The sequence below is a fragment of the Phasianus colchicus genome, chromosome Z, assembly GCF_987193195.1.
Source record: "Phasianus colchicus chromosome Z, bPhaCol1.hap1.1, whole genome shotgun sequence".
In the NCBI taxonomy this organism is placed as follows: Eukaryota; Metazoa; Chordata; class Aves; order Galliformes; family Phasianidae; genus Phasianus; species Phasianus colchicus.
Genome location: NC_143476.1, coordinates 88,577,250 through 88,591,246, shown reverse-complemented (window position 1 = coordinate 88,591,246; position 13,997 = coordinate 88,577,250). Strand labels below are relative to the sequence as shown.

The 13,997-nt window shown below is 33.1% G+C and overlaps 1 protein-coding gene across 1 annotated transcript in view; it reads left to right on the top strand.

Annotated features, from left to right (window-relative positions):
• Nucleotides 1-13,997, top strand: part of RIT2 (Ras like without CAAX 2) — a 183,004-nt gene that overhangs the window by 41,235 nt on the left and 127,772 nt on the right. Inside the window, 1 exon segment of the mRNA XM_090131322.1 lies at nucleotides 12,244-12,300. Coding sequence (XP_089987448.1) covers nucleotides 12,244-12,300 — 57 coding nt within the window.

Here is a 13,997-nt window from a genome sequence, read left to right as displayed (position 1 = left end):
TTTACAATTTTTGGTCACCAGTATACCACATCATAACGTCATGTAGTGCACTAGGAGTTAAAGAGTTAATGCTCCAGTTCTGGATACCTGTCCGGAAGAAAAGAACTACATACTCCAGAGGACTTTGCATTCAGAGAGGGGATATAAGGTTTCGTAGATCACCTGACCTACCCTTTTTTGGCTCTCTCATCCCTGCTGATTGACCTGACTGTGAGTCTCACCTCAGCAATGTGGTGAGGCCTTTCCACTTTTTGGACATTCTCTCATTATATTTGATTTATTAGCTTCAATTCTAATTACATTGTATTGCAGTGTATTATCTTGCATTCCACTACCATATTTAGTAAATAAGTTTGTTTCTCTTCAGATCGTTGCCACTGTTTTTAATTATACAGAGTTCCCTGTTTCCCTTTTCTGGAGGCACAGATTCATGAATCCCTCCAACCTGCTAGTCATGGATCTGGGCCAAACCAGCCTGTAAACCATTCATACCTTACCCTCAAGAAAAAAAATTATTTCTGCTAAGCTTATCTGATTAGGGAATAACTTTATAGAGCAGCTGGGAAAATGCAGAAATAGTTATATATATACATGCATTTTATTGCCCGAATAAGAAGACCTTTTAAAGATTCTTTTAGATTTTTAAGATATTTGTATTCCTCAATACCATCCCAATGTGTCTTGGTCTCTATTTAAACACTAGAAATTTTGTCTCCTTTAAGTCCACTCCATAATAGATATTTAATTACTTTTTTTTTTTTTTTTTTTTTTTTAACTGCTACTGTTTTTACATTGAGTCACCATGTGTACCCAGTATGGTGTATAGTAGCATAAAACCCTGAGACAGATAGGTCTTCACCAGAGTAAATGACAAGAGTATCACGGCAGAAAGCCCATTGTAAAATATAGCAAGTTTAGCTCAGAAGAACTGAATACTTGGAACTAGTATTTTCCAGGGATCCTAAGTATACTCAAGGACATATCTGGGTCATGAGTCACTTCCTTCCAGCTGATGGGAAAAAAACAAAAACAAAAACAAAAACAAAAACAAAAACAAAACATTGTAAACCTTTTCCATGTTGCAGTAGTTATAGCTCTAACACCTCTTATTTGAACTGGAGGTACAAACTTGAATAAGCTAATGTTGATTTCCTTCGCAAAGATACAGGCAGCCCTCAAGAATTGCTGTATGTATTTTTCAGCTTTCTGACCTCTTCAGTATCACACTAGTGTTAAAATAAATCACTTCTTTTAGTGCCTGAAGTGCTGCCTTTCACACCCAATGATGTCTTGCAACCATCCCCATTGACAATATATCATCATAAAGTCATATGCACATGAGTCAGATGATATGAATGCACTTTTGGAGATGTGAACTTCCTGTCAGGTTTGCAATGAAAAGGAGAAGTGGATGAGAAGATATGTAGCAATTTTATTTTATCATCCTGATGCATTTTAGTCTTCTCATCTCCACTGTACTAGTAACTCGTTTTGTAAGATGTTAGATCTCATGCACCTGATTTCCTCTGGGTAATTTCATGATGAAGGGATTGATTGAGTCTGTTGTTAAAAATGTGATGATTTTACTAACCCGATGTAAAATGAGCAGTTAAATTCACTCATAGCCAGACTGTATGCAGCAGTCTTGTATATCTCAGTGATCTCTTTCCATATTGCTGGTCCTTTGTTTCCTTTGTTTTTTGGTTGGTTGGTTGTTTTTGCAGGTGTGGAAATATATATATATACATATACATATATATACATACATTTCTGACACTCAAATAATAAAGAGCTATTAGCAGAGTAAAAAACTTGAAAAAAAAAGTCTCCCTAGGTTAATATGATTTCTTCAGTAGTTTTACAGTGGTTATTAATTTGTTTGTAAACGAAAAATAAAGAAAAAACTTAGAGCTAATAATATCCTCAGAAATAACTTCCTTTCCTTAGTCTTAACTTTGTTCTGTTTCAGAAGTACATATACAAGATCAAGAAGCTCTACTGTTTCCAGTTACTTTGAGTACTTGAAGCTTCTACTAGCTTCATTACCAGATTTCCTTCCATGCAGAATGCCTTTTTCAGTCTGTCTAGTATTTGTGGATATCATATCCTAATAGCTGAAGGCTTAGGACCTCTGAGGTGTTGTGCCTCTAAGAAATACCAGCAATCATCTGTGAAACACATACACGAGCAGTCTCCAGACTGATGATTCACAAAGAGTTTTTAAAGGCAACATTTGAAAGATTGGGAGCCAAATAAAACAAGGGCACAAAACTTGAATCCCTTCTCTTACCTGTTTTTATATTATTGCAGCTAAATTGTATAAAATTTGTATATTGCATATTTTAATTTTGATAAATACTGGTAAATTTAAGAATGGTCTTAGAATAAAAAAGGATCACCTTAAAACTTGAGACTTTTTTTCAACAGTTTCTTTTCTTGTCATCTTTGTGACTTTTACATACCCTGCATGACCATATTAGAAGTGGTGCTGGTAGCAACATAGAACTACATGACCCCAATCCAGAAGGCTTAATATCCTCAGTTTCGGACTTTATCAAGTGCATGATTTTATTTTTGGATAGTTTTTTAAGTATCAGCCTTTTTAATTTGGGTTTATGGTTCTGTGTGGAGGGGAGTAAACAGCAGAATAGCTTCTCCTCTAATCTTACAAATATTCTCTTCTAATACAGTAGGAAAATATTCAGAACTCATGAATTTGTAAATAATAATATGTCTCAGTGGTGACTACTTAGCTGAGAGAGAAACACTGCTGATATCTAACAAGAAAAAACATGTTCAATTCAAAGTCACGTCTGTAGTGAAGAATAATGTTCATTCTTGTATACTGTGCAATATTTATCTCTATTGAGATAAATTTGCATTTAAAAATATAAATTGGAAATGAATTGTTGAGGATAGACTTCTGGGAATAATCAAATTTTTGTGATTAATTCTGATTTTTGTTAACATTCTAGAATTGTTCTGGAGTCAATCATTAGTAGCTTAAACAGCTCATTCAACATCATTGCTCTCATTGGAGAAAAATCTGACTTTAAAAGAATGAATCAAAGAATTTATGAGGGAAAAAAAAAAACAGCAACAACAACAACAAAATTACAATATCTTTCAACTTTTCTGTATTTTATACACAAAGAAAAAGACTATATTTTAAACCACCAGAGTAAATAGAAAATGCTAAAAGATCATGAAAAGATTAGAAGGTTAACTATTGGTCATAAAGTTTATACTGTAAAAATGGATATATTTAATAGCAAAAGTCCTAAACTGATTTTGTATTTTCAGTAATTTTGATACCATCAATCAAAAGCACTAAATTTATCATTACTTGTTTTAATTTCCTCTTCTGAAATTCATCCAGATCAGTTTTCTTTGTAGGAGGCATCTTCCTTTCACTGAAAGTTCACTAAGAATCCTAGAATCATAGAATGGCTTGGAGTGGAAGGGACTCAGAGATCATCACACTCCGACCTCCCTGCCACAAACCTGCATATCTAAGGAACATAAAAGTTTGTTATTTTAAATACTGACACCTTTAAAAACATCTGAATTTTTGAGAGAGATACAAATATTAATTCTTCAAATCAGCACAGACAAGTACACACCTAGGCCTTATTAAGTTGGAACTCAGTTCTAAAAGTTTCTGAAAATCTGGATGAGTTAATAGTAACTCATGATTTCAGAAACCTCAGGATGAGTAAGAAAATAAAATCTTAAAGTGAACTATGTTTTAAACTGGAATATGGCTTTTTTGAGGAGTTAAAGAGTTGTATCTCTCCCTGTGATGTCTCATCAATTTTCCGGAGCACGCATTGAAGTACAGAAAAGTTTGTACCATATTACAGAATAGCAACGGTTCTCCCACTCAGAATAGAAAACAGCTGCTGTCACTGCCAATTCATCTCTGCTTGACATATGGGGTATAATTTCACAAAGAAGATATCAGAGGAGCTAACCACTAGTTTGTGTTAGGAAACCTAACAACAATGTCAATTTACGCTTCCTGAAACAGCAGTAAACCAAGACACAGCATCTCAAGTTATCATTAAATGGAAACATATCAGCAGTTAACAAAGGGGAGAGAAAGAGATGCCATTCCTGAGATTCTTCTTTCCATGGAATGAGCTGGCTTTATCTCTTCTTGAAAGTCTTTTTCACTGTGAGTTAATATTACTTGAGATAGGTAACTGCAAGCCAGGGCACATTTGTATAACTAGCCTATAGATTTTTATTGTTTGTTGTACTTCATAAAATTAAGAGGTCTATCCATTGACTTTAATCATAATGTGTCTATTTGCAAGAGTTCAGAATTTTCTCTACCATTCTCTGAAATAATGTCAGAAAATTGAGTTAATTTAGCTTTATTCAATGTATTATGCTTTAAAAGCCGCATTATATTAGATTCTACTTTAAAACCTTTTTATGTCATTAAATTTTGGATGGCTCACTAATGGCAGGTTTAAGTTACCATAAGATTTTCCAGCTAAGTACACTATAAGACATTAAGTCTCTTACTGATGAAAGAGTGGGAAAATGTGCTAATAGCTGCACTTTCTAGAAGTAATTTCTGTTTCTTCATGCATCTTGTCAAACTTCGTAAGCTAAGTAGGGTAGGAAATGCTCAGTATTTTTACAGGAGATCTCTCTGTCGGGGGTCAGGGAGATACTGCACAGGAAATAGAATACAAATAGTAGCAATCTACCTTGTCATTATTGTTAATTTGTGTCACATTATAGTGATGTCTATTATACTAGGAATAAATGCAAGTCTCAGCTGCTTCCTTGTTCTCTAAAACCTGAACAGAATTTTTTACCTTGAATTTTACAACGTAGTGCATTTTATTTTGCTCCTTGAACTGAGTCTGGATATAGAAATTAAGTCAAAAACAAGAAACAAACAAGCACACACACACACACACAAAACAACAACAACAACAACAAAAACCTGTTTTTCACTAGAATTTGCTGATTCAAAAGTGCTGGAATTCTGCAATGAGAACATTTCTGCTGAAAGTTTGCTTTAGGTCTCAAGTCCAGAATGAAGTTTCACTCACTTTCACACTTGATGTCCTCTAGTCTCTGCTGCACAGCTCCAAGACAGCTAAGCATGGTTTTTTCCACCGTTCACATTTTGAATAGAAATAGCGAGAGTATGTTGAAATACACTCTGAAATTAGTAATTAGATTAATTCAAAATGAGTTCCAGGGTAGCATATTTATTTATTTATTTTTCTTTTCTTTCCTGTGTCTCTGAGGAAAAAAGGAGATTCTACTCATCTGGTAGATGTTCTAATTATTTCCCTTTACCATGCTGGTGGATAGAGCCACAGCATAAAAATTATCTAATTTGTTTCTTCTTGATGCAGAAGAAACTATTAAAATTTAACTATTTTCCAAAAGAAGATGTTTCCTGCCTTCCCCTGTCACCATCTACTTTGTTTCCAGACATTTTCATTACAGTCTCCTCTTAATCTACAATGGTTAGAAGTACAAAACAGGATAAAGCTTCTTTTCTTCTCCAGTCCAAATTGCAAGATTACCTCTTCCAAATCAATCATTATCACTGTAAGTTCTGGGATTTTTATTTATTTATTTATTTTTCTCTTGAGACAACATGTTAAGATATTTCCCCAGTAAATTTGTTTGCTATGCTTTTAATAAGAAGACAGTGAGGAAATATCTGTGATTCTCTGAAAGGACAGAAAGAACACAACTGTCCTGGGAAGAAAATAAGGATGCAAGAGAGTCAGAGCTGACAACTATAGCTTGAAGACGGGAGAAACAGGGAAGCTTTGTAGAGGATGAAAATACACAGGTTGTCCCAAAAGTGATGCCTCCTATTTTTTTCCAACTACAACAGATACAAAGAGCACAATAACACTATTTGATAGAACACAGTCTAAGCTACAAAACAATATTGTACAACATAGACATCATTATTAGCTATATGATTCTATCAGCAGTGAACAAAACCCTGCATGCTGCAGTTATAAAAATTTGCACCAGCTGATCTGTTACCATCACCACTGCTGAAATGCACTACCCACCATGTTACTGTGCTCACATTCACTGGATGGTCTCCATAAATGTTCAGCAAATTTCAGTGAATGTCAGTGGGTGTCCTTTTTTCCACATGGAAGAATTCAGTGACACACCTTTCTTCATATGTACTTCCTTGTCAGACTCCATTTTGTCAGATTGCTTCTCTTCTGCCATTCAGCCTCTCTTGTGATATTAATAACATCTGCCTCTGACATCATGGGCTAACATAATAAAATAGGAGACATTACGTTCAGAACAGCCCTCTTTTTTTTTTTTTTTTTTTTTTCAGGAAACAATGCTTTCTTGTGCATTGCTTTCTGCAATTCAATCTTTAACTAAGACCCATTCAAAATAGAAATCTCTATCTTTAGCAATACAGTGGACTAAAGAAAGAATCCAGTTTCTTTTCTAGCTGTTCTGAGAAATAAGATTTCCTCTATTTTAAATGTAATGTGTATTTGTTGTTGCTTTTTTTTTTTTTTTTTTTTTTTTTTTATAGTAGCATTCAGATTTAATTAAAAAACCTCTTGCTCTTTAAGAGTCTACTGTTTAGCTACTTAATATTTGCTTTGGACTCCAGTTTTATAAGTTGAACCTATTACTTACCTATTACCAACAATGGAAAAAGCATTGCTATATCACTTACTCTGTATATGCAGTAGAATGTTGTAGAACAGCCTTCTGTACCTTTCTTGTATGCCAGAATAAATTTGACACAGAGAAACAAAATTTATTCTGCCCTCATTTCACAGTGAACACTCAATAAATAATATATTATAATACCTAAAAAATTAATAATTGCAGCTCACTGTTTTTGCAGCATTCTTTTGTCAAAGCATGCAGTAAATCTCAAATCCTATTTCTTACAAATTATAACAGAGTAGAAATGGTTGTAATGGGTCAGAACAAAGTTACCATTAGGCTGTGTGCTCTCAGTGATTCTAGTCTGTAGCAGTTGTTTGGGGAAGAATATATTAATAAAATAAACTATATCAAAACTTCTTGAAAATTCTCACATTCTCAGCACTTTGAAGTAAAAAACACCTTTGTCTTGGAGTTAAGATTTCTGAGTTTATTAGAATTAATTATACATTATATGAATCCATTATTTTAAATCCTGTAATATAGTTTGTCTTTTACTATGTAATAAGACAATCGTGTATTTAGCTATACCCAGTGCTTAAAAGTATTTTATCAATGGATATTTAATTGATAATCCTTTCTTCTTTGTATTTTGAGAAGATAATCATTATCTACTTCCTTTCCACAAGTACATAAATTTCACTAATGTCTGTAGCAGCCTGCATTAGACATATTTTATCGTTTATCTTTTTGATCCAAATAGATGAAAACAATTACGACTTACCTACCTTCTGAGAGATGCAATGTTTAATCACCATGGATATTATGTGTTCACATCCAACACAACATATGTCTTATCAGTGGAAAATTGGTTGTCCAAATGATTCTGAGAGGAGTCAGGCTATTCATATACTCTTCCACATAGTAGGTGTTTTGGCATTCATATATTTAAGTTAGCTACATATCATCATAAAATACTGCTAGTTTAGATATTCTTCTCTTCACCAGCGTCAAACTACCTCTCTTATTTTTGATATTTTAGTTGTTCAGTAATTTTTTCCACATTGGTTAAGCGCTTGTAGGTAACAATATTATTTCATCAGTCTGACTGGTTCTGTTTGCATTCAGGTGATTGCAGTTGACATTTATTCTAAACTGTACTGTGATCTAAATTAAGCATCCACAGGTAAAATAAATACATGTAAAAATCAATGAAGAATACTGTGTATCAAAATTCATAATCCTTCGTGGCTTGGAATCATTTGATAATGATTCCATTTCATGGAATTGTACCATAGAATCGTAGACTACTTGTATTGGAAGGACCCAGTCCCCTGTTGTAGACAGGGTTGCCACCAACTAGATCAGGCTGCCCTAGTCCTCATCCAAACTGGTCTTATTTCACCAGATTTCTCTGGAAATGGTAGAAAAATAAGACAGAGTGCAGTGTCTCAGAAGTGCAGCACATTCCGTTCAAAGCTGCAAAGAATGAAAATGGGTTGATTCTGACTGCATAAATTCTGTATGAAGTTATGAAGTTCTCTCAACTCCTTTTTCCTCTCTCTGCAAGTGTATTGTAACCATATGCTAATTTAAATATTTAATTTGTCCTTTATTAGAAAGCAATCCTGTCTAAAAAGAAAAAAAAAAAAAAAAAAAAAAGCTTCCCCTGAAGAGCAAGAGACTCTTTATAAAATATTTGTGATCAAAAGCCCACTGACAGGACAAGGGTTAAAGCCTACTTCGGTAAGCTTTAACAGATTTTTTCTTTTTCTTTTTCTTTTTCTTTTTTTTTTTTTTTAATTTTAAAGAACATGCAGAAGAAGACTGGTTACAATTGTCATATATTATACCCCAGCTTCATTATTTTTTATTGTAATTTAATTATGGAAAAGATCAAAGAATACCTGAATTCCTTCTGTCTGAGAAAACAAAACCATATAGCCTTCTTCCTGGAGAAGGTACCAATCCACTTGTAGAAAGTGATAAAACACTCAAGACACTGAAGAGGTCATGTACCCTGGTGATTAGGAGACAATCTGGAAAACAAACATACAAACAAAAAACCTCTTGACAAAGGGTTTTTATTGCAGTATTTTTGGAGCAAAGAGTTTATATTCAGCATCTCCATTTCCATCTGACGTAAGACATTTATAGTAATTTGTGCCATAAATTTATTTTCAGTTCTGCTAGCAAAGCACTGTGTACAACCTAGGTTGCTGCACAAGGTTTAATGATGTCTATGAACAGTGTTCAGAGAGAGAAATTTTACAAGCCCCAGCAGTTAACTTTTTGCTTATTTCACAATTGATTTCAATCCTCTCAGATCCTATGGATTTGATGAGTACGTAATGGATGTATTGATTTGGATCTGCCTCAGGAGAGAGGAAAAATGTTTACTCTGAGTTCTGGGTGTCCTCTGAGAGTCCTGTTTTCATTTGTTAACAAGAGATTTTGGGATGCAGGCATAGCTCCAAGAAGAAGCAGACTGAGAACAGATAAACAATAGTTTGCTTTAAAAAATAAACTTAGTAAGAAAAAGGCAGGAGGCAGTGAAACCAATTTAATTTTGGTGAAGGCCCTCAGAAGACTCAAAATGTGTATGTGTAACACAAATGAATAACATTTTTGATAATGCTCCAGTATTTTGGAATAAACTAAACAGATCACATTAGGTATGAATTTAGTCTTCAGAAAGCACTAGCAATTATCAGATAGATGACTAAATATGTCACTCCAGTTTTCCAGAACTAATGTTCTGGAAATTAAAGTGTCCAAACATATGTAGTACTTACAAATAACTTATCTGACAAATATAAAATATATTAATGTCATCACACGTAGGTTTTTTTTGTTTGTTTGTTTGTTTTACATATAAACTGAATGAGATTTTTTATACATAGTTATACTTTCTGAAGTATTAAGAATTTATAATGCTCCTTTTTAACATTTATATTTGTCTATACTAAAGATGCAATAATTTGCTATATTCCTTGTCTGTAATATTTTGTGAAACTATCTCCTTTACTCCATGATTTCTTAGAATATAACTATGACAAACATTAAACAATATAATGCTGTTTTAAAAATGAGTGTATTTATACACAGGATTTTCAGAATGTGGAATTTCTTGTTCGTAATCTCTTCTGTTCAAGATATTTGACATGTTCAAGATATAAGGCAGAACTACAGAGCCTTGTCTTTGCTATTATATGTTATTACTGTATTATGGTTTGGCCTGGTTTGACCTAGTTTTATGATAGGACGAAGGGACCCACTGTCCCATGCCCTGAGAAAAGGGGGTGGGAAGAAGGCAAAAGGTAGGGAGATGGGTCTAGACAAGAAAAAACAGTGGTATAGAGCTAAGGGAAACAACTAATCTATTAAATACGATAGCAGAATGAGAGATAATATGGTATAATACAATAGAATTGGAATCGAGGCTAATAAATAGAATAAAATGAGATAGTGTCCAAAACTTATGACCTTACTCTAATGATGTAGATTAGATGGTCAGGAAGCACCTAGAGCAAAGGTGGGCAAAAAGTCAGTCTTGTGACTCCCAGGCAGCTATATCTTTCCCTCTTAAAGGAAAACATAAATTAAATAATGAAGTCTTCTGGGAGCTTTAGTTCATTCTTCTCTTCTGAGACCAGCTAACTGGAACTACTGACAATCCACAGAACTACAGCATTAGGTCTTTAACTCCCAGTGCACTACTTGATATTCTGATGTGGAATACTGATCACAAATCATAAAACTACAACAGAATAATTATTATTAATAGTTACAATTCAGAAAGGATATTTATTTATTTATCTGTTTGCTTCTGTGTAAAATGTCCCCATATGTGCTATACAGAAATTTGAATGCAGGTATTAAGAAACGTGAAAAATGAAAATAATGAAACTGACTTGAAAAAAGAAAGCGTTTGTTTTGTTAATATGCATTGACTTTTTTTTTTTTTTTTTTTTTTTTTTTTTCCTGTTTTTTGAGCAACTGGAATTCATTTCTTTTGCTGTTGAAGGCGTTTTCCTCACAGCTCTATGTTAGGCAGATTCCTTTACTTCTTAGCTGTTGTTTCTGAGGACTACTGACATTATGGTCACCTAATGATGCCTACCTTTGTGCTTATTCAAAGTCTTTGAAGTTTACATGCCATGAGCAAAATGCAATGTTGGATAAGATATGACTGCTTGGCTTTCTACATTAATTGGAATCTGGTTGCCAGTAAGCCGCATATTCCAAGCATTGCAAAGCAATTTTCCTGAAGGATCTGCAACCCCGTCTCCCCCTCCACCCTAGTTAACTCCGTGACACTAATATTTCCAATGAAGTGATGGCAAGCTTTACTGGGGGGGGGGGTAGGGAGGGGAAGTATTGGATGCAAAAGTAGACATATTCTATCACTTACATATGTCAGAATTGCAATTTGTGATGTTTCAGAAACCATTACAGAATTAATCTAGAGTTAACCTGATTGTTGTATTTATTTCACTTTGTATAAAATTATTGAAGATTTACTAGAGAAAGGAAAAGATAGATATATAAGATAGTTATAAGGTGATTAGTTGGAGGTCTGTAACTAGTGGTGCTCTCCAGGGGTTGGAACTGGGTCTGATAATGTTCAACACCATCACTGACCTGATTGAATGAATAGAGTGAACCCGCAGCAAGTTTGCAGATAGAAAACTGTGAGAAGTGTTTGACACAACAGAAGCCCGTTCTGCCTTTCAACAAGACCTGGACAGACTGGAGAGCTGGGTCGAGAAGAACGTTATAAGATTCAACTAGGGCAAGTGCAGTGTCCAGGAAGATACTCAAAAGCTGCCTGAATGTTTTCCTCTGTAACCTACTTATTGTTTAACTGTAACACTTCATTTCCTACATTTTACTACAATTTATGGGAATTTTAGGGTTTTTTTAACTAGAAATTTTGTTGTTAGGAAAATAAATGGAACAATTTATTTTTTTAATTCAGATCAAACTATCCTGTTTTGTTTATTTATTTATGTATTTATGCATTGGTTTGGCAGCCACAGGGGAGTGACTGACTTTACTAGTTGTCATCAGAGTGATCAGAGTTCCATGGTCATCACAAAAACAACTCAGTGGCTTCATATATTTAATAATAATAATAATAATAATAATAATAATAATAATAATAATAGACCTATTTACCTATTTATTACTCTATAAAGCTAATTCACAGTTATAACTGATTTATTTAAATCCTGTCTATAGCATCTGGTGTAGCTGGACTATACAGAACTAGAAATGTATTGCAAAAATGTTCATCCTAATGATCTTTCTCTATAGACAAGATTGAGTTAATAATATTTACCAGATGTTAAAAAGATGTAAAATTGTAATACACTGATAAATGCAATTTTAAAAAGAGGAAATTCAGTGAAATAGCTTTTATCCATATGTATCAGTGCCTACTTAATAATATAAATGCATACTTGTCTGTAGACACGAGACAACTTTTGTTTCACTTTCTAAACTAATACTTGAATAAGTGAATTGTTTGTTGTTTTCCTTGATGTCATTTGGTATTGATAATATCAATCTCTTTCTGATACTCTTTCTTCTCTCCAGCAATGACAATGCAGTTCATAAGCCATCGGTTCCCTGATTATCATGATCCAACAATCGGTAAGTAAAGATTTTTGTCTTCTTCATCTCTTTCCATCTCTCCACCTACTTGAGATTCCCACACTATGAGAAGTTAATCCTAAATAGTACCCACAGAGAAACAATATTTGCAAACTTTAGATAAAAGTGTTTTTTTTTGTTTTTTGTTTTTTGTTTCAATGACAATTACATAGTGTTGAAGTCATACCACAGTCATCTCTTGAAATATTTATGTGGTTTCATGCTCTATAGAAAGCTATGTTAGAATTGCAGAACACAAACCAAAAATCTGACAAAACAGAAAACAATCTTTCAATTTATGATATCTAAATAAGGTCAAAAATCCAATCCGGAGTGTGCTTTAAAATTTGTTATTGTTTTTGTTATTTTAGTGTCATTATCCAATTTTAAACTATTAATTGACATTATCTTGGAATACAGAGTAATAATTGCATTGAATTGAATCGGAGATCCCATATTCTACTGACTCTATTGGCTTTACTGATATTACAACTTCAGGTAATGATAAATATTCATGTGTATCAACAACATACTGAAAGTCATCATTAGTTCTTAACAATTATCTAATGGCTAGATTACAATGGGACAATCAGAGATTGAAATAAGATCAGGAATAAATTTTGATTGACTAAAATATTTTTTTTATTTCTACATCAGTGACTGTTGTAGCAAAAAACAGGGGAAGACAGCAGAATCTGGGTCTGATATTTGAGAGACAGTAAAACCATTAGTACTTATAAAAAAATAGTTCAAAACAAAACCCTAACCCATTAAACTAAAACATGTTTTTTCCTGATATCTTTGAGATTTTCAAAAGTTTTGAACTTAGGTCTAACCTTTATAAAATTATTAGATGGCTATATGTAGCAGCTAATGATATAATTTCTCTTATTATTTCTTTAGTAATCCATATTCCTTGGATAATAACTCCTCATAAAGTTCTCATAAATTATTTGAATTAAGGATAAAATGTATCAGGTCTCCAAACCACTATTAAATTTATTAGCAATCATTAAAATATCCAAAATATCAAAAATAAAAACTAGACCTATCAACTAAAGAAAGCAAAACAACTAGAGAATTACCACATATTCATTTGTTGGAAATTCAGAGGAGAAAATAATGATAATAATAATAATAATAATAATAATAATAATAATGATAATAATAATAATAAATCAGATCTGACTGGAAAAGAGTAGTGGTAACTAAATCCATTGTTATGTACATACACCCAACTTTAATGATACACCTGCCATCTATATTTGTCTACATATTGCATTTTGAAATAATCTTAACTTATTGGTCTCTAGACAATATCAAAGTATGAATAATAAATAATCATAAAGAGAAGGAAAACTTACGATGCATTCTAAGTACATGCTGAAGGAATACCTAAAGGACCTAATCAAGATGAGTGTCTCCTTGACACAGTACAGTTTCTTCTCTGTGAAATCAACACTCTAAATAGGAAAAGAGAATAGAATTTAAAGAACAGAGAACTGAAATACTGAATTTAAAAACATGCAGGTGACTAGAGGCAGGCCTGGAAATATGACTTTTGAGATTTATTTGTTCAGCATTTTCATCAGAGAATGCAATGAGGACATTCTGAGAAAGATTTATTTTTTATTCATGGTCTAAAACACATGATAAACAACAGAGTGCAATTTTAGAGTAAGTATATATCTTTCCTG